The 27,559-nt window shown below is 43.5% G+C and overlaps 1 protein-coding gene across 8 annotated transcripts in view; it reads left to right on the top strand.

Moving 5' to 3' along the window:
* Nucleotides 1-27,559, top strand: part of LOC308380402 (plectin-like) — a 122,548-nt gene that overhangs the window by 78,453 nt on the left and 16,536 nt on the right. For 4 of the 8 annotated variants that reach the window (XM_080857727.1, XM_080857729.1, XM_080857725.1 and 1 more), the window contains exons 2-26: nt 1,528-1,589; nt 5,311-5,325; nt 6,417-6,506; nt 8,431-8,508; nt 8,629-8,721; nt 10,175-10,341; nt 14,103-14,218; nt 14,679-14,785; nt 15,883-16,002; nt 17,597-17,692; nt 17,937-18,064; nt 19,586-19,679; nt 20,081-20,235; nt 20,419-20,770; nt 23,002-23,079; nt 23,185-23,346; nt 23,517-23,621; nt 23,738-23,833; nt 23,954-24,079; nt 24,195-24,347; nt 24,695-24,849; nt 25,177-25,303; nt 25,778-25,961; nt 26,138-26,158; nt 26,795-26,952. In XM_080857727.1, the coding sequence (XP_080713853.1) occupies nt 1,528-1,589; nt 5,311-5,325; nt 6,417-6,506; nt 8,431-8,508; nt 8,629-8,721; nt 10,175-10,341; nt 14,103-14,218; nt 14,679-14,785; nt 15,883-16,002; nt 17,597-17,692; nt 17,937-18,064; nt 19,586-19,679; nt 20,081-20,235; nt 20,419-20,770; nt 23,002-23,079; nt 23,185-23,346; nt 23,517-23,621; nt 23,738-23,833; nt 23,954-24,079; nt 24,195-24,347; nt 24,695-24,849; nt 25,177-25,303; nt 25,778-25,961; nt 26,138-26,158; nt 26,795-26,952 (3,038 nt within the window). The remainder of the gene's footprint in view (nt 1-1,527; nt 1,590-5,310; nt 5,326-6,416; nt 6,507-8,430; nt 8,509-8,628; nt 8,722-10,174; nt 10,342-14,102; nt 14,219-14,678; nt 14,786-15,882; nt 16,003-17,596; nt 17,693-17,936; nt 18,065-19,585; nt 19,680-20,080; nt 20,236-20,418; nt 20,771-23,001; nt 23,080-23,184; nt 23,347-23,516; nt 23,622-23,737; nt 23,834-23,953; nt 24,080-24,194; nt 24,348-24,694; nt 24,850-25,176; nt 25,304-25,777; nt 25,962-26,137; nt 26,159-26,794; nt 26,953-27,559) is intronic. The other 4 variants (XM_080857728.1, XM_080857730.1, XM_080857726.1 and 1 more) reach the window with 1 other exon arrangement.

The following is a 27,559-nucleotide window of genomic DNA, read 5'->3' as shown; positions in this document are numbered from 1 at the left end:
GGCTAAATAAATACAGAAAGAAATCTTTGTCAAAAAGTGAGCTGTCATTTCGCTTGACTTGTATTTATGAAGGGCGGAGTCCGTTGTGGATTTAATTGTTTGGTGTAAACATTAGCGGCAGCTTATGTAATATGTATAAGTGCCATTTCATTTAACTACTCCACTGATCAAAGGTCACTGTGTGGCCTGTGCTGAGGCACTAGGGGCCTCTGAGCCGGCCCCAACTGATGGGCCCTTGCGCCCTGGGCGATTATTTTGCTGTTGTGTAGCTCATTAACTTTACTTCTTTGAAATGGACCCCTAAACTAGAGAGCATTGTTTATTTCCGAGGTCAGAGTTGCTGATTTTAAAGGTCGCCCCTACTCCTGCTGGGTTTCCATGGCAACGTGGCAATCATAACAACATCCCAACCGAGCACCCGGGAGAGTGCATGTGTAGCCCGCAGCCACATACGCATGAGGTCTGAGTCAGCCACATTCCCTGCCTACTAAGCTTTTCTTATCAACTGGGTGTGTTTTAAGGGTGGGTGATCTTTCTTTTTTTCACTAGGAAACCCTGTTTTATTGCATCACATCTTGGTTTACTACCATATTTGTGAGGGCTTCTCAAACTGATTGCTGGTTGCAGTATGGTGCAGTCAACATGACTCATCGAAATCATGACTCATATTGTCCCATTTGTCTGTATCTTGCGTTGATAATTGAAATTAGGTTACAGAGTTAGGAGATATCAGATGTGCCACTGAATAGTCGGTGTGATGTGCAGGTGTGTCTGAGGTGGGTTTGACTCAGATAGAGGAAGAACTAGCTACGGGTTAGATCAGGTAACACAAGATCAGGTGTCAGCGGGAGTTTTTGTCTGAGTGTGGCTGAACCTATGTTGACTTCTACAAGTGTCAGTTGTTTCCAGTCGGCTTTTCCAGCCGGAGGGGGGGGGGCTGTGTTGGCTGTGTCATCACGGGTCACCTGTCTGCTGTGCTGACAGGCCGTCCTCACGTCCCTCACCTCTAAAAACTCTACATCTTCCAGCGCTCCTCAAAGAGCTCCTTGTTTTTCCTGGACTCACACTTACAATGAAATAGCCCAGACTGTTTTGCACAAGCCACGGTAGATTCTAAGCCTAGGGTGCTTTGGCTGGCTCAGCTCTTTTCCTCCATCTTAACGTTTTAGTTTTTTGTATCTGTGAGGCGGACACTCCCCCCTCTTACAATGACTAGCCGCAGGGTAAGCGTGTGATAATGACTGGAGGAAAGCGCAAAGACAACACCATCATCATCAGACGATGACTCCTCCGTGCCATGACAACCCTTCCCGGAACGGGCAGACAATGGGATACAGCTGGGTCTGAGGGCCTCTAGACAGTGTTTCATGATCCCACCCCCCAAAGTCTGCTTCACACCATACCACACACTGAATATTGTATTTCAACATGTCACCTGTTTCCACTTTTCTCCAGAGAAGGTCCTGTCTGAGTAGACTGATGTTGCTACACAATTTCTAAACCCCATTATTTGTGTTTCCTTTCCAGATGAGCGGGACCGAGTACAGAAAAAGACCTTCACAAAATGGGTGAACAAGCATCTCATGAAGGTAAAAAAAATCATCTGAATTCCATGCAATCATGCGAGGTGGTTACACAGCGGATCTAAAATGCAATTAACTTACAGGAAGTGCATTGATTACGTCCATTTGCTTTTTGGCTTTTGAGTGCTTGTCAAATCTTGTCAACCCTAATGGTTTCTCAGTTTCTTAGTCAGCCATTTTTACCCAGTACATTTTTGGCAGCATATACCATGAAATAAATATCTGCTATTTGGTGTGTTGAATCATAAGGGTTAAGATTAATCCTGGTGATTGCACCACCACAGTTCAGAAACACCATTCGGCTGCTCTCAAGCTGAACATGCAGGTACTGCATCAGTGGTAAAATCATGGAGACGTGTACCCATGGCAACAGAATATTAGGACGTTGAGGCTTCTAAACCTCAGCAGGTCCACACCACAACATGGAGCTGAGGATGCCATAGGTGAAAACCTGCTTTTTTTTTTTAAATTTGAGTCAAAACTCAAAATGAAAGCCTAAAGTACTGGAGAGCAACAAACCAGCTACGTAGAGGCTGATCAGAGCTCTTGCCTCCTGACAAGAGGTTCGTCGATGCCACAGTCAACATGTCAATTACTCTTCTTCTACTCTCACCTACCTCACTCCGTCAGTTCATTAATCACTGGGCACTAACAATGAGGGGGCAGATGGGAAAGGAAGGGGGAGGGTTAAAAATGCAAACAGCTCACTCTTGACCTTCTCATTAGTAAAGAAAAATGGATTCCACTGAAGCCACTCCACAAGTATAAATACCCTCGCTGTGTCATTTATCATTGGACACAATCCCACGGCTTAACCAGAAGTTTATGGGCCGCAGCTTGTGATGGGGGTGTTCCTTGTTATGCCAGGTCCCCCCCCCCCCCCACCCCCTCTAACAGAAATAAACCCCATTCATTAAATCAGAAGAACGGAAATGGAAAAGACACCCTCCACATTCAAACGACTATTGTCCAATCTATGCAAGCATGGCCGAAAAGTCAAAGAAACTCCACTCTAGAAATAAGACAAACACACTCTCTCTTTGTAAGCACATTCTGCATATGTACACGGCAGTGAGTCACAAACATCTGGATTCGCTTTGCTCCTTCTGAAGCGGCCGATTGTGTTGCGGGCAGCGATCCCACTGCCTGGGCCAACGGTAGCGCATGTGCTCCACAGACGCCTTGATGCGGATGGCTGTCTGCCTGCCTGCCTGCCTGTCTAGTCTCCCCCAGCCTCTGCCAGAGTTGCGTAGTAAGGTCTAGTTGGCCGTAACATTTGCTCGGCCATAACATATTCATTGATCTTCCCTAGGTTGTTGAAGGACAAAGCTGGTGTCTTCAGAGACACATTCAAATGCCAAACACCCCCTCATATCCTATAAATAGCCTGGAAAATAAACATTATATTTTTGCTGAGCATTCTTGATAAAATAGAGCTGTGTTGTGAGAAAATACAATTTTCTGAGGTAACAGTTCAGCAGTCTTTTGTAATTAAAGGCATTGCTCTACTCATTAGAATACCACAGAGCAAGTGACTTTGACAATGTAAAGTTTAATGCCACTATGCCATGTCAAAAGACAGTGTCTTTATGGTAACTATTGTCCATGCTCAAAATTAAACAATGAGATATCTACTACGCCAAGTGCTGGTTAAATAAGAAAAATTGTGCATGACCACCTCAACAGAAGGTAACTTAAAAATATGTAAGAACTGTGAACAGAAGATGCATAAACAACTATGTCACATCCCAATACAGACTTTGATTCTTGGAGCTAGACTAACCTTCATTGTTGTTAATAGGCCATTATGTTTTAGGCCATAGTAAACTTTGCCCCAAAACATCTCAAAGGTTAATAAAGTTCAGCTAGTAGAGTTTAAAAGCTACTCAGCAAGCCGTTGCTGAACAGTAAATCCACTATGTTATTTCCTGCAAAATTGCGCAAACTTCATTACCAAACCAAAAGCAGGCTCATGTTGCAAACCACCCCATTCTGCAAAGGTTCTGTCAGACAGCAGTGGCGGCACTTCCCTAGTGTTTGGTCCAATTACCACTGGCACAATGAAAAGTAGTTAGTTAGACTCGAGAAAGTGTTGCTAATTTGAGGGTGCATAATGGGGCAGAAAGTGTTAACAACCAGAACCCCACCTTCACACCCAGCTGATGTCAAACTCATGTTTGTGTTATGTTTCCAGTAAGCTGGTACCGAGGGGAGGGACAGATATCAGGCTCAGGAAAGGGATGTGGAGCCCCTTTCAGACTAAATGGCATGAGCATAAATCTGAAATATGGAGAGAGTTGAGGAAAAATGAGGGTGGAGGTCGGTGATGACAGTAGAGTTTTACACACTACATTTCAGTGTGTGGAGAAATTGTGCCGTTCTTTTGGGCTTCTGTGGGGGAAAAGCTGTTTGTTCATATCTCTTTAGCTATCGTTGATTCAGGCCAGCTCAATTTGCGGTGAGCAAAAGTACAAATCTGTAGTGCATAACATAAACACCGCTAACCAGTGTCAACAACAAACGTGTTGTTTTTCTTCCAACATACCTAAATAGCCAGACATAATCCCAAGGAATTTGTCCTTTGGTGAGAATGAAAACCATGCAACGCAAACGCATTGCCTGCTGGGTATTAAATGGCTGTCACTCTCATTATCGGCTGAATGGCCTTAAAGGTTTAACCTTGACGGGTCTGCACCCCGACAGAGATCAAACAGCTCACTTGACAGTGGGATCTCAATTTGTAGCATACTTCTACCTGTCATCAGAGAGAATGTGAGACTGACTGCATGCCATGGCCCCTTCAACACCAGAGTATTGCTCCCTGCTGATAGATGGCATGTTAATATGAGTAAAGAGGAGTAGTATGCAGAAGGGAAGCGTACATTCTAACCTGAGGACTACAAATAGATACAAGGACATGGGAGGACTCTTTCTTTACTCATGCTATCTCTCGCTCTCCTACAGAGGATTACATTAATAGAGTTTAAAAAGACTGATGCCTTTTCACCTCATTTGTACGGGAAGCTAAACAAAGAAACATCCTAGTCACATTAGTTTCCAGGTAGCGTGAGGTAGGTTTGGTTACGTGGATCAACAGTGAACCCTGGTGGACATTCAGTGTTTTGTCTCTTGAACCATACATTTCTTAAGATGACGTTAAAATGATTATCTACGTGGAATGTTATGGTCATTTGTGTTTAAAAGGTAAAAAACAGTGTGTCATTGGTTTTTGCCTCATGTTTTTGATTTTGCTTTATTTATTTATGTTTTATTTATATCATTGTTATCAAATTCTGCTTGTTTATTAATTTCTAATCATGCCTTTACAGACGGCTTTAACAGCTTTAGCACTGTTTAATTATATGATGATATTTTCAATGAAGTTGCTCAGACGATGACATGTTAATACTTGTGGAGTAATCCAACATTAACAGAGAGTTCAGCAGCAACTGAGCAAATGAATCATTTTGAAGCCAAAGGGATGATAGAAATACAAGCTGCCCTTCACTTCTTCAGACTTCTCTAAGTGCCATTTGACTAATCCTTCTCATCTTGTTATACTTGCCTAAAAGAATCCATCTCTCATCTTTCAATTCTCATCTCCCAATCTAATATATTTTATTCACTAACACATCCTCATCATCTCATGTTTCCTCTTTTCCCATTTACTCCTTCCCAACATTCTCTTCATTTATTTCTCATCGCCATCCTTCATCTCTCCATCCAGCACTGGAAAGCTGAGGTAGGTATGGTAGCATCTGCTAACAGGTCCAAGCAAGTGTCTGTCCCAGCCTATGTTCCCCAGCTGCATGTGGACCCTTTACCTACAAACACGCTTCCTTCTTTTCTTATGCATCTATTTTCTATACTAAATAGAATACTATTTTTGCATATGAAACCCTTTGGAATTTTCTAACCCCTGCCTGTTCTAATATGACCTTATTAATTCAGCTTTTGACACGCTATTCTACTTTTGTGTTAATGCTGGTGCACTCTTACTCCACTCCCATGCACTTAATGCTATGGCATATTACATCCAATTTGTTCTGGCTTTACTCACTATACTCCAGCCTCATACGCCACAAATGGGGTTCTACAGCTCCAACACCTAGTAATGGTCACAAAAGGCACAGCACACCAACACTGCCTTGTGTAAAACTGGGCTGGGCTGGCTGTGTGACTGGATTTTTATGATTCACCAATGACTCTAATCCATCATGTGTATGCAGCTGTCGATTTGGCAGGTGTTTCTCTGTTCAAACCAGCCTGGTTTGGTGCTTACAGGCATGCATTCCTGCCCGCTGTTCTTATCAAGATGTCCATACACAGCTCCCTAAAGAGCTTGACGGGCAGAAAAAAGGATATGCCAGAACTCAAATCTTACATAAATATACATAACTGTAAATATAGAAAAGAATTTAATCCTGTATATCTTCAAAATACAGAATAAAATAATTCGTCAAATATATAAGCACAATTAAAAATAAAGGTACGCAATTAGAGGAATAGTTTGTTGATATTTGAGCTCAACACAGCTTGCCCTTCCATGCTCCTGTAGCAACGTCTTGATTTGCTGGAATTGTTTATGGCTTGGTCCGAGCCACTATGTTTGTTTCCCATTCACAACGCCAGGACTGTGTACGAACAGAACTGACAGTTAGAGGACCATGTGGAGCAATCCATAGAATGTGACAAAAAGTAATGGACTAGAATCGCAGACTGTTGCTTTGAATGTCGTAAATGCACGTAGCATTCACATATTATATGAGGTGGCTACCCAGGTTGATTGTGCATGGACCAACATGTGAACTTTTCCCTCTCTCTGTTGTACAGGCCCAGCGTCATGTGAGTGATCTTTATGAAGATCTCAGAGATGGACACAACCTGATCTCCCTGCTGGAGGTCCTATCCGGGGAGACGCTGGTGAGTTACAACCAACCGTTTGTCTACAACTTGACAGGCTCTGCTTCTGCCATGAAGATCGCATCTCAGTTTGAGCCTTAACCCTAGCCCAGCTGCTTTGAGAGTAGTTAGAGTTCTTAAGCCCAAGGTCAAATTTATACAGATTTTAAAAAAAAAAAACTAATATGCTCAGTACTAAATTAGTTTGGTCAGTCTTGTATCAATATGGTCACTATTATCAAACTACATTCCAACTCTGAAGTAAGGCTCAATTGTGGGTTTGTTTTGGCATTGTTAGCTTTCAAGGTGTTTTTTTGGTATCAGCTAGTTCTGATTTGAAACACCTGTAAGCTTTTCTAACCAGATGTTCAGAGATGAAATCATGTTTGGAAGCAAACAACAAATTCAGATGTGCTGTGTTGACAACCTTGACTAAATCTTTATGTTTGTTTGTTTGTTTTGTTCTACACAAACAGCTAAAATAACATCAACAACAAAAAATGCTATAGCACATGTATCACGGCCTTGCACTCCCACTAGCATCATACCATGTGGCTCAGCTAAATTCTTCGAAAAGCCACCAACGCCGTAACAGACATTAACCTTGCGTTGGCTTCTATCTCTCTCTCTTTTGAACTGTGTGCATCTCTTTGACTCTTTCTTTTCCTTCTCTGCCCTCCTCTCCATCCTCTCTGCCCTTTTCCTCTCTCTCCCCGTTTGCTGTTCTATGCCCTGTTTGGCCTATGCCTCTTCTCTTTGCACTGCTCTTGCTGGGGCTAGTCGAGGGAGAAAGACGTTGTGAGGAACTTGCGGTTGGTGAGTGGGTTTGTAACTTGGGCTCCTTCTTCATGTTGGCATGGGTCACCCCTCCCCCCCGGCCTGTGCATGGCCGCTTGTTAGCTTCCCCGTCGTCTGTCTTTCATTGGCTTCATTTTCTTTTCTTTCAGGCTATCAGTTTGTATGTTGTTTTTGGTGTTTGTGTTGCAAGTTGGGTGGAGGATCCAATGTGTGTTAACCACATTTTGCTGCCTAGGGTTAAAAGTACTGTGGAATAACAAAAGAAGGATGGCTGTTGAGTTTGTTTTGGCTATACTGTTAAAAATTGAGAAGTTAAGTTTTGTCTATGCAATACCTACATTTTTAAACAAGTTCTCTTCATTGAAAACCACTGTGAGACTTCTTAATGGAGAACTTAATAACTGCTGCAGTGACACCTCACAGTAAGACATTTGAGTAAAGTGGAAACTGACCAAACCCTTTTTTACTTTGCTACTAACCAAATGTGGTATTTGGCTTATTTGTTGCATGAATTATTGGTTAATCCTGTGATGCAGATAATTATTATTTGGCCCTCTGACCATATGTTTTACATAGTATGTGTAATCCATTACATGCCATAAATTTACATAGGTCTTGTAGCTAACAAAATGAGTGATCACTCAAGTATTCTACACTGGAGGGCTGATTTGGGGTTGATAGATACTGTCCCCTTGTTCTTCACTTGATGCCTGAATGTATTTTTCACTGGCTGGATCTCTAAAATGTCTTTATGGCATCCTACATTGTCATTTGAGTATGTTTGATCTTGGTCTTTTGTCAGGTGTTTTTTTACAGTTGCACAAAAGAAGATCTCAAAGATGTTTATTCATTTAGTTCCCGTGCCACATTGTCACACATCCTAGAGTTCACACATCCCTCTTCCATTTTAGCCTGCTCATAGACTGTATCGTGTCCAAGTAGAAGTAGCTACTCCAGGCATCCTTTTCTGTTGCCTGTGCAGGTCTTCTCCTGTGTGGGCAAGTCCTCCATTTCCATGCACCAAAGGATCCTCTGAAGAGTTGCCTGGCACACACCACCACCGTGATTCACTGTGCAATTATCAGGCCTGCTAACGTTACCTCTCCTCTGTTCTTTCCCCTCCCCCTCACCACTCTATTGTCTGCAGCCCCGTGAGAAAGGCCGCATGCGATTCCACAAGCTGCAGAATGTACAGATAGCACTGGATTTCCTGAGGCACCGGCAGGTAATGCAAAATGGTCTTTGTGTGATCTAAGACATATTGTAACTAGACAGAAGAAGTTTGTTGATCGGTTGATGGAGAGGTTTCTGAATTTAGTTTTCCTTTCCTTGTGTTCGATCCTAGGTCAAGCTGGTGAACATCAGAAATGACGACATTGCAGATGGAAACCCTAAGCTCACCCTGGGGCTCATATGGACCATCATCCTCCACTTCCAGGTCTCATGTTCTGTCAGTGTTAAGTTCCCATACCATTTACCTCCTCACGTCTCCTCCTCTGTGATCGACAACCAATCAAGTGACCAATCAAGTAACACCATCAAGTGCCTTATAAAACCGAAGGCAATCATTAACACTTATAGATTCACCTGTACATGCAAATGCATGGTACTTGTGATTTTAACTGATCTTTCAGTCATGTCAGAATCTTGATTTAAACAGATCAAACCAATCAGATAAGACCATGTCAAATCCATCCAAGTAAATCTCCATCATATCATACATTTGACTCTGCACTCCATCAGAACAGTTGTTGACTCGATGGGAAAACAGCTTAAATGTACAGTGCTTTGTAGCTATGGGGAAGAACTGGATGGATTCTACATGGATAAGCGAGGCCAAGTGTCTCTGGGTGCTGTGGCTGTGGGAGATACAAGTTGTGCTATCGGTTTCCACCCAACCCTCTCTTTCTCTACCCTTTTTAACTCTGGGCTCTTCTAGCAGGATATTGTCATGCATTTCATGAGGCCTCATGGTGGGTTTTAACCACTGACCATCAGTGCCAAAACTAGTCATGCCATACCGACCAAATTGATGTATTTTGGGCGGCGGCTAAAGGCAAAGTTGGGTCTTTGTGATAGGGGCGCCTTTCCCAGAAGTTTCTGGAACATTTGAGCTGTATGTGATTTCAGCAAAGGACAAAAACATCTTGCTGTGGGTGAGTCACAGGCGTCTCTCCTGGGAAAGAGAGGGTGTGATTAGGGTGTGGCATCTGGGGACCGTCCAGAAATGAGACGATCCTCTGGACATAAGATGACCCCAGGTCTGGGACAAACCTCAAGGGAAGCCCCAGGTCCGCCGCTGACTCACCTCTGTTCCCACCCAAATCCAAATGCAGCCCTGGAACGGGAATAAGGACAGCCCTGTTCTCAGACATGGCCCGATTGGTGTCACGTTAACGATTGTATTTTTTTACAGACAGTACCATACTGTGCTTTTTGGTCAGCAAGCTCAGTTTCTAAAGGTTCTTAGTCAGTAAGTAACTGAAAAAAGCAACAGGAGGCAAGACTGCTGAAGAGGAGAATCTAAGGGGCTTTACTCATTCTTTCCCATTTAGCCGTTGTGGCTGTGACGTGGTTTCGCCCTACAAGTCAAAACAGTAGTTTCCCCTAGAGGTTCCATGTCCGCTGCCTGTGGTCAGAGTTTCCTCTCTCATTAATGCACTTTGGCATTCGGCTTTTTCCCCTTGTGCCATTGGTCTTTCTGTTTAAAACGATCACAGGTTTGGGAGAAGGGAGGTGAATGGTTTATTCTGGAACTTTCCCTTGCTTAGTTGCACAGTGTTCTAAACAATCTGTAGCTTGCATGTAAACCAATTAAATCAGACACTGATTGATCAAATAGTCAAATGTCGTGTCTTAACCCTCAGGTTTATGTTTTATGGCCACCATAGATTTCAGACATCCAGATCAATGGCCAGTCAGATGACATGACAGCCAAGGAGAAGTTGCTTCTCTGGTCACAGCGCATGGTCGAGGGCTACCCAGGCCTCCGCTGTGACAACTTCACCACCAGCTGGAGAGACGGCAAGCTCTTCAACGCAGTCATCCACAAGCACGAGTGAGTACAGGGTCCAGACAACCCGCCTGCACAGTCCTGCATCCAACAAAAACAGTAAAACAGTAGAGACTAACTTACAAACACTCAATAAGGGTTTCTTAAAAAAAAATACATTGTTTGGTGAGTAGAGTTGCACAGTGTAGAGCAACATCCTCAATATTCCTCATATTACAATTTTTTTAGCAGATTATTATAGGACTTTAAGCACAATAACGTAGGCAACACAGTTCCTAGTGTTTTTCTTTCATTGTTTTTGGAAATTTTTGCCAATTAAACCATGTAGTGGTCCTAGTTCTAGTTAGCCTGACGATGTCATACTCATAATTCTAGTCAGAATATGAGTCTGAGACCGAACCATTGGGCTGTGATTATGGGGCGTGTTTCAACGAACCAGGAAAGAAAATTCCTCTTTGCTGAATTGGATACCTAGAACCAATCAGAGCAACGTAGTATTATGATCATCTGATAGATTAAACTTTTACCTGATCCCGTAGGAAGGACGGCAAAAACATCTTTTCAATCGACAAATGCCTTGATCGCGTTTCTCTGTTCCTCTTTCAAAATGAATGCGCTGTCAATATCTGTTGAGATATGCCTGCTTACGTTACTTAATTAGCACTCAAGGCTAGAAGCTACCATTTGTTTCAATGTTTTTTTTGTCTACGCGTTAGCATAACCGATCAATAATGGTCTAGAGTGCTTCAGTTAAGACCTACAATCTTTGGCAACACTCATTTTGCGTATACACAACTAACCGAGTCAATGTAGACATAAAAAAAGTCGTGTAGATAGCTTAAATCATATAAAATATGTCCCACTAAGCTCCCGAGACCGCGCCATCTTTGTCCGATGTATAGGCTATTCTATCTAGATATCTGTCCATCAACGTATAAAGCCCGCCCTACAATTTTATTGGTCAGATCACTTTTCGGTGGGCTTGAATCCCTCCCAACTAGCTCGACTCCAGACTGAATCTCCCAGACCAAATATTTTGTGGGCGGAGTTCAGGCTGGTATCCAGGCTAAGTTCTAGTGTACCTTCCAGGCAAATCAATTTAATTGTTGTTATTTTAAGCCAGAAAGAAGTTGCAAATGTAATCCTCCAAGAGTAAGTTTAATTTTGCGTGTGAGTAAAGCCATTTTACTCCATGTGCAGTTAAGCAGGCAATGTGTTTGCCTACATTTAAAAGAGACTGATCCATATCACCATAATATGTGTTGTTTTTGCCGTCGGTTTAGAACGGTGTTCTAAGAGGCTGTTTGTTTCGCTTGAGTCGAAATGATAATTGGCGAAAGATCTGCTGTCTTGAACGGACTTGCCTTTGATTCAGATTGATATTTTACCACGCAAGGGACGCCAAATTCAGAACATTTCGTAATAGAGCAAGTCATAGCCCAAGGTCTGGAATGCCAGTTGGAGGGTGTTGTCTGTGATTGACAGAGACGCTGAGGGCTGATGTTTGCATAACGAATCACAAAAATACAAAGGACCTTGATTATTGCAGACAAAGTGGAATATCCAGTGGAGGTAATCAGAATAGCTTTTAATTAAATAAGCATCTCTTTTTCTGATGTAAAAAGTGAAATGCCTTGTAATAGCAGGGGTTCATTCGACTGAGCCAGCCCCAGAGAGCAGAGCAGGTTCACATGAATTTCTCCATTTGTGAGGTGTGTTCTGTGCTGGTGAATAAAGGTAAAAGCAAGAAGAGGGAACATAAGAGAGGTGAATGAGAAGAGAGAGAGCAAGAGAGGGAGAGAGAGAAAGAGGGTTGAATGCTCAGAGGCGTGGTGCATGTTAAGGTCTCATTACTGGATGAAAAGAGAGAGAGAGAAAGTTATACCTGCAGGGCAGCTCCAGTGAAACACTAACATGTACCTGCTAAGCCTCAGTACAGCCCCACTTTACCTCCACACAGACACATACAGAGACTGAGTTAGTGTGCAGGAAACTCCGTGGAGATAGGGTGTGCAAAGGAGCGCTGGAGAATTTTCATTTGTCAAACTGAGATTCACCTGTGGATTGATGCTACTGAAGTGTCAGGGAGCTCACTGTTTTACAGCTACAACTTTACAAGTGGGACTATTTTTATCCTCTGGGATTGCAGAGTGCTTTGCTTCTTCATGATCAGAAAAACAAAACATCGAGACTTGTCAGAAGCGACTTTGGAAACTTACGAAAGCATTCACAGAAACTTATGAAAGCTGCGTTTAAGGGGTCATAACCGAGGGGACCGAGTTCTTCAAAAGACTGTGGATCACAAAAAAAGTTGAGGACAGAAGACATTTACCGCACTGGCGTCTTTGCACCACAGGGAGGCTTTCTTTTCTCTCCCACAAAAACACAAAGGAGACAGTACAGACGTTTGTTGACGGATACAACAAAAGCCGATTTGGGTTATGTATGCTGTGGGAAGATCCCTCTGAATGAAAAAGAAAAAAAAAACATCTGCCACAACCATGGGAAAAAGAGCTTAGAAGACTGTCTGTGAAACTTAAACAAAACAAGTCCAATCCATTCAGAGGACATCTGAGGATCTCTTCAATAAAAAAAGATTTTTCCTCAAAGAAGCCATGAGTCTAAAGAACCTCAAGAGAAGGCTGACATTCAAAAAAAAGCGCAACTCCTCCAGCAGCCTAGCTAGCGTTAGCGATGCGGAGGATCGCGTGGTCATGCTTTGCGAGGACATCCCTTCCGAAGGTTCCTACGACTCAGGCCGCGGCTCGCAGAGTCCTGGGGGCTTGTCCAGCGGGGGAGAGGAGTCTGTGCGAGGAGGTCAGGGGTCACGCAGCCTCTCTCAGAGAGAGGACACGCAGCAGCGGGGCGCGGTGAGGCAGCCATCCCTCAGGGAGGCGCACAGCTCAGACTCCTCGTCTCCGCCCAGCCCCGGAGACCATTACGCTGTGCGCTCCACTCTGCACGTCAAAGAGCTGTGCGGGTCGGTTTCGTGTTGCAGTCTGTGTGCATTAACAGATGCAGCAGCATCACACATACCCACACACACATCAACACATAGATGCACACACACACACACACACACACACACACACACACACACACACACACACACACACACACACACATACACATACACCAAACACACCATCCTTACACAGTTTTTACTTTTATTCCATTTAACTTTCATAGAAAGGAGAGAGTTTTCATTTAATACTGGAGGGTAAGGTGAAATGAAAACAAAGAAATGTGAGCTCATATGTTCCTTTCAACTTTATATTAGGGTGGCATTTTATGGATTCTGTGTATCCCAGGGGTGACAGATGTTCTTATTGATTTATAGGGGCAGGTGCTTCTTCGATCCAATGGCCTACAGCACTACCTTCATAACTTAGAGCTTCACACTGTCATACTGCTGTAGTGAATGTTTTCCCTGTTCTTCTTAACCTTTCATAATGGATACAGTTTTCAGCTCTTTTGCGTAAAATCTCCACAATTCCAATCATTTGCAAAACTGACCATACCTGACCAAACCTTGTGTGTTTCCAAAGCTTGACTCTACCAAAGCCAAGCACAAGTCTTTCTATACTGCACCACCACTCTTTTTCGAGTGCTGAATGAGAAATACATTTTGCAACTCCACACACCAAACAGTGTTTTGCTATATATCGAGATGGAAGCTTCTAGAATTACATGTGTGTTTGTCATAAACAGTGTGAATTAAATTAATCCTTGCTCTTATGTGTGACATATGATCTTATGTGTGACATATCTTCTATCATGGTAACTCCTGGTTTTGTCCCTACCAGACCCCGGTACATTGACATGACTAAAGTTTACCGTCAGAACAACATTGAGAACCTGGAGCAGGCTTTCACTATCGCAGAGAACGACCTGGGCGTGACTCGCCTGTTGGACCCAGAGGGTACGTGTTGTGTGCTGCAGTCAGACCACACCATGTCTGTCAAAGTGCAGTTCAGGTCCAAGTCCTCAGTGAACAGATATGTCTCTTGTGGGTTTTTATTTTTTTAACAGACAGTAATTGTTGCCATTTCTAACAAGATTTATGGTGCTATTTGTCCTCCAAGAATAGAAAGCTATGTTAGAAGCTTAGTCAGAGAATGTATCTTCCACCTCAGTAAGCCATGACTATGACTCAGCCATAACTATGACTCGGTGGAGGGTGTGGCTGTGGGCGTTATTATCTCAGTACCAGCCCAATAGGATTAATTACATGTACATGTCATCGTTTAGCTGATGATTTTTGATGTTGGAGGTGAAAAGCCCATTGCCTGATAGGCATTCATCCTGTGGTGATGTTGCTTCTAATAGTATAGCTAGTCAAGGCCATGTAAGTAAATAAAACATTTGTGTTTATTTTTCAGATGTTGATGTGCCACACCCTGATGAGAAGTCAATCATCACCTATGTGTCCTCCCTTTATGATGCCATGCCCCGTGTCCCTGATGCCCAGGATGGCATTCAGGCCAATGTAAGAACAGTTTGTTATTTGCATAAAACAGTCAATAACCTTACAGAGTTCAACCATCTGGTCATTTTGTCCCCACAATAGTGGGCTCTCCCCTTTACACAAGGGTTATCAGATACGTAGTAGTTCTGAAAAGCAAACCAAATCTTGTGCTTATTTTATGAATGAAGTTCCTGAAGGTCATCTGTCTTGCCCGCTGTATGTAGACTGTTCCCATGCCATTTCCACAGATAGAATAATTAGCTTACAACCATTAGCCACATGCTCAGGGGCTAACCATTCACACAAATATCGCCCAAACTGAGGTAAACTATGTTGTCCTATGTTATATGTAAGGGTGAAGAAAGACATATGTGGCCTTTCAAACGTTAATGCATTTTAAAAAAGAAATAGCGGTTTGTTGTTGCTTACACAGCTGAAGTCATTGCAGCGCTATTTCTTGATCAAAAGATAGAGGGTGTCCTGTGATCTGAAGTCTTGAGAACTTGAGGAAATCAGAAGCTCATGGCTTTCACTTCTCTGCTGTGGCTTCACCCCAGAGAGAGAGCCAGCACCACACAAACACACACTCACACACACACACACACACACACACACACACACACACACACACACACACACACACACACACACACACACACACACACACACAAACACACACAAACACACACACACACACACACACACCCTTTCCTGGCAGGTACACAGCTTAGGCCCTGGAGACAATGCCAAACATAACCACCTAACGTGCAACTCGTGTTTAGGTGAAAGAGGTCCCCTTAGTTGAAGTGCCAGGCTGCACTAGTGTATCTGCCAGGGTTTTCTTGTTTTTCCATCCTCTCGACTGCCTCCACCATTCTCCCTCCTTTATATGTGCGTGGTCAGACAAGGCCTGGACTGTCAACACCTAATTGAGTAAGCATGGTGTGTGAGTTAGTGAATTAGTGTTTTGGAGAGAAAAGGCAGCCCCTGTCTGTTGTTGAATTTGTTTCTGTCTGTGTGTGTGTGTGTGTGTGTGTGTGTGTGTGTGTGTGTGTGTGTGTGTGTGTGTGTGTGTGTGTGTGTGTGTGTGTGTTTGTTTCACACGGTGATTCCCACAGGAGCTGGAGCTGCGTTGGCAGGAGTATTACGAGCTGATCACCATTCTTCTGCAGTGGATGCGCCATCATATCCACTACTTCGAGGAGCGAAAGTTCCCCGCCAGCTATGAGGAAGTCGAGGTGAGTCCTACGGTTCCATTCTGTCACTAATGGTGCTTCCAATACTTTATGACTGGCATTTTACGACTGGCAACACTCTTTAAAGTATACAGTGTAGTCTCTGAATATCAATGGAACTTCTTTTAGCAACAATATTGCCTTAGCGATGATGTGTTTTATGATATAATGGGTGTCAACTAAAATTATAAAGAAAGTGACTCTGCCATTCATTAAGGATAAAATAGGACTTTGGTACAGTACATCATTTTCATGTAAACGGGTCTGAGGTGACCCTTGTATGCCGGTATGTTCCTTGAAATATTGAACGGGCATATTAAGGGGATCCCGAGCAGGCTTTTTACAACATGCTTCAGTTTCATGTTCACGTCTCTGGGGTTAAAACACAATTTTCTCTCCATAGGAAGTTGATCTCACATGCAATCCTTTCTGCTGTGGGTTCACAGTCTTGACATTTCAATTAAAAAATCATGGCGTGCAGAAACGTGTTCTCAGTGTTTCCCCTAGGTTTACAGCTTCGGGGGGGGGGGGGGGGGGGAGGGGGGCGATGCGCTGCGGCGGCGGACACGGACACAAACACTTAAATGAATTATGATGCTCATGTGTTTCTTTGAATGACAGCAGTCAATAAGTATAATTGGACATGTTTTATGGTAAAGGTAACCTTAAATGACTTATTTTGTGATCTGGCGCTATATTTATAAAAAAAAAAAAAAAAAAAAAAACATTTTTTTTTTTTTTTTACTTGACCTTCCAGGGGGGGCGGGCGGGGTCGTTGGGGGGGGGCGGGCCGCCACCCTAATATCATTGTAGGGGAAACACTGGTGTTCTTCTTGTCACTCTATGCCAGATCATGAGGAGCAATTATGCCACTTCATCTCAGAACCAGGCTGGATTCTTATTGTCATAGACTGTGTACGGGCCGATCCCATTAGGGCGGTGCCTGCTTTCACTCAGGGAATATCAAAGCCCCAGGCCTGTAATTCAGTGAGGGATATGCCACCACACCCTGTACAGATCACTTCATAAAGAGACAAAGGGATGAGCAGCTCCATGAAAGCACAAAGAAGGTGCATGCCACAGCTGTTTCACCTGGTTACATGTAGATGGTCTGTAGGTGAGCATAGAAGATTATACAAAAGGTGAAGTTTTGAGGTAGATGTCTGAATTGCCTCCAATTGGCCATCCCTGAGTGAAATGATGAACACACAAGCACACAACAGCTTCATTAAAGCTTCTTAGATTAACGTTACCATGTGGACCCAATAGCCACTAGTGTCAGAGGAGTTTGAGGCTTTTGAAACTCATTCGAGGAAATGTAACATGTTGTAGTATCTTGTAATGATATTTACATGTTCAGTGTTACATGTGACAACTGTTACACCCATGCAGCTGTTAGCATGTTAATCTAGAATGTCAAGTCATTGAGCGTCTGATTGATGTATCTAAGACTTCTAACTAGCATCCTCTTGCCCAAACAATCTCTGTTAGGTCCTTAAAATCCCCAAACAAAGCACATCCACAGTGGTGCATCTTAGACTCTGGAAACACTTTCAAGTTTTTGTTTTTCAATAAATGTAACTGGTCCCCCTTCCAGATCCTTTGGCGCCAGTTCCTGAAATTCAAAGAGACAGAACTCCCAGCAAAGGAATCTGACAAGAACCGCTCCAAACATATCTACCAGTCCTTTGAGGTTTGTGATCAATCTTCATCAATCAATCAAACAAACATAATGTATGCACACAACAATGTTAGACAATGCAAACAAGCCAAGTAATTACTTTATAGCATTAGTTATACTCTGTGTACAAAGCAGGGTTCTCTAGTATATTAATTCTGTATTTATGCATTTTTCAACCTATTGTAATCTGCATCAATATACAGCTATCTGTTTAATATCCTGTACTCATTTCTCCATATCTCACTGACTACCACAGGGTGCCGTTCAGGCTGGTCAAATCAAGGTTCCCCCAGGTTACCACCCTATTGATGTGGAGAAGGAATGGGGTCGCCTGCACGTGTCCATCCTGGAGAGAGAAAAGCTGCTCAGGATTGAGTTTGAAAGGTGACAAAGCAGTGGGAGACCACAGAGGAGAAATACACTAACCCAGCCCCTCATCATCTCACAAAGGAAGCAACTATTCACAGTAGTATACTGTAATTCTAGACTGCCTAAAAAAGACCTAACCCCGCTACCATGCTGAACTGGCAGTGTATTTCGATATGCCCTATCTCCCCCTCTCTGTTATGTAAGACAGTTTGGCAGAACAAGTTGATTTTGCTAAGGTGTAATTTTCAGTCAGTCAGTCATCACTGAGGTTGCATTTATAGATAAATGCAGTTGTCTGGAAAATTCAAATCACAGTTCTATGGTTTTCTTGCTGGCGCCTAGTCCGTTTTTTTATTGTTTTTATTGTGGATTTTATAATCTGTGTTGCACCGATACAGTAAATAAGACACAACCCTTTTAGGATGTGTAGGGCTATGATGAGAACAGTTTGTTCCTCACTCATGTTATGTAAGCCTTGTAATCTGGGAGCATAACAAAAATGGTTGACAAAACAATACCTCTCTCTCATCCCTCGTTACACTCACATCTTTCAGAATGCAAGATGGTTAAATAACATAACTTTTATCATTCCCATTAAAATCATTGGTAGGGTGTGAGGACACCAGTTGTCGGGGAATATTTCCCTCCTAATGAAAACATTACAGGAAACCATATAAGATTTGTTAGCCACAGATCGAAACTTTGGCAACATTACTGCAGACAGCAGTAATAGGATAAGTTAAAAGGTCAGCATATAATCATATCAAAATTCGAGATTCATATTGCCGTCGGCTGACTCGGACTGCAAATATGGAGACACGACGCGTCTGGGAACAAATGGGCTGGCCCTCCGTCACAAGACAGCCTGCCTCGTTAGCTGCGTCTGGACGATGCTTCACTGGAATAGGTGACCCAGTGACTCGAAACGTCCACTCCTCTGTCTGCTGGACAGCGGATGTCTCTGTTCCGCGATGCTGTAGGACTTTATAAGGACCAGCCCGTCTCTGTACCCGGGATTCTTAGATGAATCACTGGAGCCATGGCGTTCGTGACAGACGTTTATAGATTAGAGTATTTGCTCGGGCGAAGGAGAAAGAAGCAGTGAGTGGTCATTGTGTGGTCATTTGTTTAATTTGATTCATCATACTTGCTTTTTGTCTGTATACATATATATTTACATATAAACTGTGTAAACATGCATACATTTACTGGAAATACGCATGTATGCTTTCTCACTTAAACAAACTGATTTTATATTTGGAATGAATTGTTGCTTGGATATCTATTTTGGATATCCTAAAACTTACATGCTAAGCATATTTATATCAGTGAATACGGCTGCATGTTAGGCTATACAGTGATTTAGCCACAATGAATGTGCATTTATAAACATAGTCATGGAAACATCTCACTAACACAGTCTGTTTGTCTTCCAGTTGTAAAGTGATCGTCATAACCACCAGTTGTGTGGGAAAGCCTGCTCTTAGGTGACCTCTGAAGCTAACATGTCTCCTAACGTCCCGTTGTTTGACATAGGCTTGAGCGGCTACAGAGGATTGTGGGCAAAGTCCAGATGGAGTCCGGTGTGTGTGAGGAGCAGCTGAACCAGCTGGAGAGCCTCCTTCAGTCGGTGAGTCTACCTGCCACTGCTAGCTGTGTTTGGGGGCAACCAGGGCTGCATGCACAGACACCTCAGGACAGGTCTGTCATGCAGCCTCTCCCCTTAGACTACACAGTAACCCCAGTCAGCCTTCCAACACTGCTCTTATTAAATCACTCTCCTCAAATTGCACACTAGGAACACATTCCATTCCGGTGATGAGTCCAGACAAACAAACTGGAGTTTCTAATTGATAACTTAATAACCACAGACACACCGTCATTAAGTCTGGCTCTTATAGCCTTAGCCAGAGGAGGTTCATTTCCCAAAAGTCAATCAGTGAGTGCAGCCTACGGCTGGATTCGCTGGGCTTGGTAGGGAGAGTGGCCTGTGACGTGTGGTGATTGGAAGTGTATGTGTCTCTCCTGCAGGACATCCGTCTCCTGAGTGCAGGAAAATCCGCCCTGCACGCTGCTGAGGTCGAGAAAGACCTTGACAAAGCTGACGGCATGATCCGCCTTCTCTTCAACGACGTGCAGATCCTCAAAGATGGACGCCACCTGCAGGCAGAGCAAATGTACCGCAGGTAAGTTCTTAATAATGTAGTGTTCGAATGGAACTTAGACTTGAACACTTTGATATGCCTCACTGAACCACTGATTGAAGATTATTACAGGTTCTACAAAGGGGAAATCTGGAAAAGATGTTAACCTGTCGGAGACCCTTTGAATTGCACACATGAATGATCCTATCATATGTATCCACACAGGGTTTACCGTCTGCACGAGCGTCTTGTCAACCTGCGCAGCGACTACAATCTCCGCCTGAAGTCCGGTGCACAGGCCACCATGGTCAGCCAGCAGTCAACCATGGTCAGCCAGCAGTCAACCATGGTCAGCCAGCAGAGGTCAACCATGAAGGGGCGCCCAGAGCTGGACGAGGTCACCCTCCGCTACACCCAGGACCTGCTGGCCTGGGTGGAGGAGAACCAGCGCCGCATCGATGGGGGCGAGTGGGGCTCCGACCTGCCCACTGTGGAGTCGCAGCTGGGCAGCCACAGAGGCCTGCACCAGACCGTGGAGGACTTCCGCACCAAGATTGAGCGGGCACGAGCTGACGAGGTAATTAACATTGAGAGAGCTGATATCCATCAGATAACACAATGATTTATTGTCAAAGAGGAAGTTAATTTAGCTTGGGTGTCCTTTGGATAGATTGATAGATAGATGGATTGATAGACTGATCCCCAAAATGGAAAATCACATAACTCACAAAACATACATAGCTTACACAAAAATAGACAGTGAAGAAGGTACAAAAATGTAGTTTTAATAAATGTATAATACACAAACTACTATACAACTAGATCAAATAAATAGAATAAAAAAAAAAAAATTGAGATATAGCTCTAATTTTAATGTAGAATGTGCATTGTGTATTGCTATTCAGAGGATAAGCCTCCTCTCCTGGCACAGATGGGAGTCATTATATATTGCTATTATGGTGGGGGGGGGACTGACTTCTTCTAGCGGCCCCAATTACAGCTGAGTTAAAATCACTAACTGAAATCACTGCTGTCTGACCAGTAGGATGTGAAATGTTGTCTGTTATGCTGAGCCATTTGTGCAACATCCTTCTCTTAACAACCAACTACAGGCACAGAGCCAGCCTTCTTTATCAGATGGCTGCAAACTAAATTGCACTTGCAACAACAGCGTGGTAAAAGATAAGCAACATCTTCCTGCACACATTGAAGGACCTACACTTCCTTAAGAAGTAGAATCTGCTCTGTCCCTTCCTGTAGAAAGCCTCAGTGTTTTCCATTCCATTTCCAGTTCAATCTGTTGTTGAGTAGACCGCCAAGATGCTCACTTCTCCTTCCAGGATGGAAATGGTGTCCTGGGGCCGTATTCACAAAGCTTTTTATCTTACCACTAAGAGTGCTCCTAACTCGCGCTAAAACATTTTACGTAGGAGTAATTTCTTAAAAGTGATTCACAACGCCTCTGAGACCTACTCATACTAAGGATAATACAAACTCCTAAGCTTAAGATAAAAGCACCGTTGCTATGGATGACGTCGATTCTCATGCACGAGTTTAGAAGGGGTGAGGACGGTGATTGGTTGTTGACAGGCTCTCTCATTAAAAACTAATTTGTGACGTCCCTCTAACAATCCCACTATATCAACTGAAAATAAGAGAATAACCTAGGCTTCAAATTAAGTCATATTAAATAGTTATGGACAGTGCAGTTAGCAGAATGCACACGCATGATGACAAGTTTGTGCATCCAACGGGAATGACACTTTGCACGTTAAGAGAAATAGAAAGCGATCAATATAAAATATGGCAATTGCATGTAATCAAGGCAGTAATAATTAAAGCACCCAGCAAACTTTTAGGCTATTATATTTCCAGCCCTTGACCACTCAAATATCAGCACATACGGCCCTTCAAGCCCTCCAATCTTAATTGATCAAAGCGAAACGATCGTGAAACGTAGCCTAAGCGAAAGCCTACTGTTCCCAGGACCAATAGCCACTGTCACCCCAGCGGCATCCAGCTGTTAAGTTCTCAAAAACCTGCTGCAGACCGCTCTCCGTTGAAATGCACGAGTCATCGGTACATCCAGGCCACGGTGGACGAAAACGTCCTCATCTTTTGATGGGGCAATTATTGTAATGTGTGTCCCGTCACTGGACATTCCTGCGATCGCCATGGAATTTACTTTGATCTTGTGTAATAGGCGATTGTCCAAAGGCAACTGGATAAACTGTTGGATGATGTGGGGTCTACAGTGCGTTGATAGTTTGATGAATTAAACGGCTGACTGATGATTCCCAGTGTCGTCATTTGCTTTTTCCGCGAAGCCAAATAGGCTATCTTTATGTTTCCAAACATTTCACTTCGGGACACATCGTTGTTATAAGGCGTCATTGCATCCCGCGCTAATTCTACGACAATATTAATACCTTCACGGTTTAAGCAATGTCTTTTATCAATTCCAAGTCGGCTGCAGCCATCTTACGATTTTTTGTGAATAAGTCTTAGTGACTTAGGAGTCCTCATGAGGAGTTTTAAGCTGTCTTAGACTTAGGTGCTACTTTTAGGGATAAAATACTTTGTGAATTGCTCTTAGTAAAAAAAAAATAGGAGTCCTAAATTTAAGACTGACACGCCCATTATTTTTAGGAGTTTCTCCTAAGTTCGCCACTTATGAGCTACTTTTAGCCCTAAGATTCTTTGTGAATACGGCCCCTGGTCCTCAAGAATTATACTAAACACATGAACAAATTACAGACATCCTACTGGAAATGATGTTAATTGTTCCTCTCACCTTCTGTCTTTCAGAGCCAGCTGTCGCCAATTAGCAAGGGCACATACAGAGAGTACCTGGGCAAGCTGGATCTTCAGTATGCTAAGCTTTTGGTGGGTACTTCTTTTTATTAAAACTGTCTCTCTGTTTTGCCCAGTCCTCCAAAGGATTGTCCCTTTTACCTGTCTGAATCTAACTGCGTGTCTTTGTCCTTGCAGAACTCATCTAAGTCTCGTCTTCGTAACCTGGATACACTCCACGCCTACGTCACTGCTGCCACCAAGGAGCTGATGTGGCTCAATGACAAGGAAGAGGAGGAGGTCAACTTTGATTGGAGCGACCGCAACTCCAACATGGCAGCAAAGAAAGAGAACTACTCTGTAAGTTTAAAAACGATTTGTCCTTCAGTACCGACTGCATTGGCCCTCGACACACGCACTCACTGCATGGACCTGGAGGTTACTGAAGCTTTTAGCCTGAGGTGGTCAATACCAGCTAAGCTCCAGAGATGCTTCAAAGGTATCTATAGTAATGCCTCTGTGCCCCACAGGGACTGATGAGGGACCTTGAGGGCAGAGAGAGGAAGGTCAATGAGATCCAGGCCACTGGAGACAAGCTCATCAAAGAGGGCCACCCAGGCAAGGCGACAGTGGAGGTAAGCGAGGCCATGCCCCACCGCTGATGGCGGACACAGGACGACTGGTCATTGATCCAGATGTTATCCCAAGGTCTGTACTCTCTAATTGACTTTCATCTCTTTTCCTTCCAAAGGCTTTCACAGCAGCATTGCAGACTCAGTGGAGCTGGATTCTCCAGCTGTGCTGCTGCATCGAAGCTCACCTCAAGGAGAACACTGCCCATTACCAGGTAAGGGAACAAATGGCCATTCCTCTGATGATTACACCAACGTTCGTTTAATCTATATGTAAATCTCACCTGTGGACCACACCCTATCTGCCATGCTCACTGCTGTCTCCTGCTACCCAGTTCTTTGCCGATGTGAAGGAGACTGAGGAGACGTTGAAGAAGAGACAGGAGACCATGAAGAAGAAGTACACATGTGATCGCTCCACCACAGCAACACGTCTGGAAGACCTTCTGCAGGATGCCGTGGTATGAAATATTTGTGTCTCTTCTCTACACTTTCCTTATGTTTAACTGTTTGGTGCCTAAGTGTGCATCACATCTGCGGTGAGTTTGAAATGATTTTGACAATTTTGCTCCACAGGAGGAGAAAGAGCAGCTCAATGAGTTGAAGAACCAGATCGCCAGCCTGAGCAAGCGGGCCAAGACCATTATTCAGCTGAAGCCACGAAACCCAACCAATCCCATCAAGGGCAAATTCCCCATTCAGGCTGTGTGTGACTTCAAGCAGATGGAGGTAAGACCAAACCCTCACCCACAAGGCCATAAACAAGAGCTTATTTTCTGGTGAACTGTTGATACGTAATCATTGTGGACATGATGTATTTTGAAGCATTTATTTAGCATGTCAAATATATAAGGAGGCCTCAAATATAGTACCTTACACAAAAGCAGCGATGTTTTAGACAATTATAGCATGTAGATTTAAATGTCATGATGATGTATAGCTAAGAATATATTTCATAATATATTGCTATATTGGGAAATATACAAAATGTATTCCTGGATTGAGTACTAAACTGGAATACATACAGTACCAGTTAGATGTATAACTCGTTCTTTGTGTCCCTTGTATGTGTTTAGATCACAGTGCACAAAGGAGACGAGTGTGCTCTTCTCAACAACTCCCAGCCCTTCAAGTGGAAGGTGCTGAATCACTCTGGTGATGAAGCTGTTGTTCCTTCCGTCTGCTTCCTCGTCCCACCTGTCAACAAGGAGGCTATAGAAAGTGTGTCCAAGTAAGTATCAAAAATGAACAGTACTTTCTTCTGTACTTTCATCTCAGGGAGTGCACAATACCGCCTGGAGATCATACGCTCCTAACGTCAACATTTATCTTCACTTAAACATGCCCCAGTTGTTAGATACAAATCTGGGTACATGACTTCATTAGTTGAGTCATCTGAAGTTAACTGAAAACTTATAGCAAGTGAGCTAATTCTCCATGATGTCGGTTTAGGCCATCAACCAATTTAGCTATTTTGTCAGTGCAAAAAGTTATGCCTTGGGGCAGTCCCCAGTGTAGACTTCAAACATTTTGAAACCTGTACTTTTGTCTTTATCAGCCTGGACTCCAGCCTCCAGCAGATGACGATCCACTGGCAGAGGCTTCACATCAACATGAGGAGCCTCCTGGCGTGGCAGTACCTGATGAAGGACATCACACTCATCCGCTCCTGGAACGTAGTCATGGTGAGCTCACCGCCTCTCATAGCAAAAAAGGAAAAGTATTTCTGTCAATAATGTCTGTCACTTTATGTACAAATGTAGATGAAATGTATATGTTAAGTGTTTAGGTTTGTATGCCTGGCTTATGTGGTATGGCACAACCGTAGTTATTTATAGTAAGGTCCATGTAAACATGTAACAAGTGGGTTAAATTAAGTGATCCTGAAAGCCTCTTGCAAATTAAATTAGCCTAGCCAAATTCGTTGAGTGTTTTTACAGTTGGGTATACAGACTGCCCGTGATTGCTCGCACTGACCAAGAAACAAAATCATCTGTTAATAAAGGATGAACCGAGTGTGCTGAAATGGACACCTGCAATTCAATTAAAACATGCTCCGAGTGCTTTGCCTCAGTTTACGAAGCAGATCCCTTTTCCCTGTGCCCGCTGTGACCTTTAATAACCCTAACCTAATCCAATCCGCCGCTTCCTCTCTTTAGTTCAAGAGCATGAGAGCGGAGGAGTACAGGCTGACTCTAAGGAACCTGGAGCTGCACTATCAGGACTTCCTGAGGGACAGCCAGGATTCGCAGCTCTTCGGGGCGGACGACCGCATGCAGATTGAGGCCGACTACAAGAAGACCTCGCAACACTACGAGAACCTGCTGCGCACTTGCGAACAAGGTAAAGCATTATATTATGAACTGATTTCCTCTATGGCTTCCCTCTGTGACTCATTCCGCTCTTTGCTCAGTCTAACCGTTTTTTACTGAAAAACTGCATAGTGTCAGAGTGCTCTTGTGTAATCGATTGTGGGTGAGTATCAGGATGTTAAGACAACTATGAAATTCATGTTACAGGAACTGTGGCCAAAGCGAAGGGTAAGTGTAAAAGCCAAATGCTATGGGGCTGTTCTCACTGCTATTGATAATGCGGCAAGCTTCTACACCATGAGTGAAATGATCAATGATCAATTTGTGTCACCATTATGTTTGCCATAATCAATCCATCCCATCCATCATGTCACGTTAGTTTCACTAACTGGTCTTCTGTAGTGTATGTATGCATGTGTTTTGTCGAGTCAATATGTTTGTCTTTTATGTTTGTCTTTCGAATAGTGGACATAAGTTGAATGAATGTGTTTTGCTCGTCATTACATGTTGGCCGTTCTTTAGTAAATTGTTATATTTGTCACAATGACAGAAATACACATCCACTGCAAGTCGCTTATTTGATGTGTGCCTTTAGAAATAGTAAGTGATTATGCATTGTACTAAAGCCAGAGCTTGTACTTGGCAGAGGAAACCCTCCTCTTACTCTAGAAGGCTTTGGTTGAACGCTTGTCAGTCTCCTTGACACTGTTGAAATACATGCATGGTGGTTGCACAGTTACAGGAGTGTCATAGACTGTGTCGTCTGCACCACTCCTCCTTGTGGTTTTCACAGCAGTTTGTCGGTTCCCGAGTACTGATATAACAGTCCTTATTGAAGGTTCTCTTCACTGTGCACGTCCACAGGTGAAAAGGATGAGTCTGTATCTAAGACCTACATCACTCAGGTCAGAGACCTGCGTCTGCAGATCGAGGACGTTGAGTCTCGCACCATTGCCAGGATGCGCCAGCCTGTGGATAAAGACCCACTGAAGGACGGTTTCCGAAAGACTTCCGAACAAACGGTACCCTTGTTATATATGTATTCTGTACCGCGTGCTGTATTTCTCCATAATATCTTCTTCTGAAGAGCAAGACCAAGGCATTGCAAGCCCAAGTGTTGGATGCACTGAACTCTATTAGGGAGTTTGATGGAAAACCAGGGCCATCTAGTGGTGGATTGTTGTTGGTATTGAATGTAAGATTCATGGTTCCAGATGCAATACACTCTCATGCAGAATAAAACTGGTTTTGTTTTTAATGAATAGAGCTTTTTAGGGTGGGGGGGGGGGGGGGGGGGGCATTTTATCCTCAGATAAGACACGTGTGTTTCAGTTGACATAATTACAAGAAACATCTGTGGTGGTGGGGGGAGTTGAGAGTTGAGCGTATAGCAAGTCACAGGGTGGCACCACAAACAATGAATGATGCCATTAAGGAGGGTGGTGAGGCTGAGTGCATCGTAACAGATATGGAGAGGGAGACAGATGGAGAGGCTGATGCAGACGTTTAGCAGGAGTCACCGGGCAGAGATAACCACAGGATGGGGAGAGAGGGAGAAAGAATGTCCGGAGAGATAGAGTCGGGAGTGTACTGGTGCTGCAGTGGAGGTGGAGGGTTGAGCGGTGACTC

Source organism: Sprattus sprattus, assembly GCF_963457725.1.
Source record: "Sprattus sprattus genome assembly, chromosome: 19".
Classification (NCBI taxonomy): domain Eukaryota; kingdom Metazoa; phylum Chordata; class Actinopteri; order Clupeiformes; family Clupeidae; genus Sprattus; species Sprattus sprattus.
Note: the sequence above shows the minus strand (reverse complement) of the source record. Positions and strands in the feature narration are given on the sequence as shown.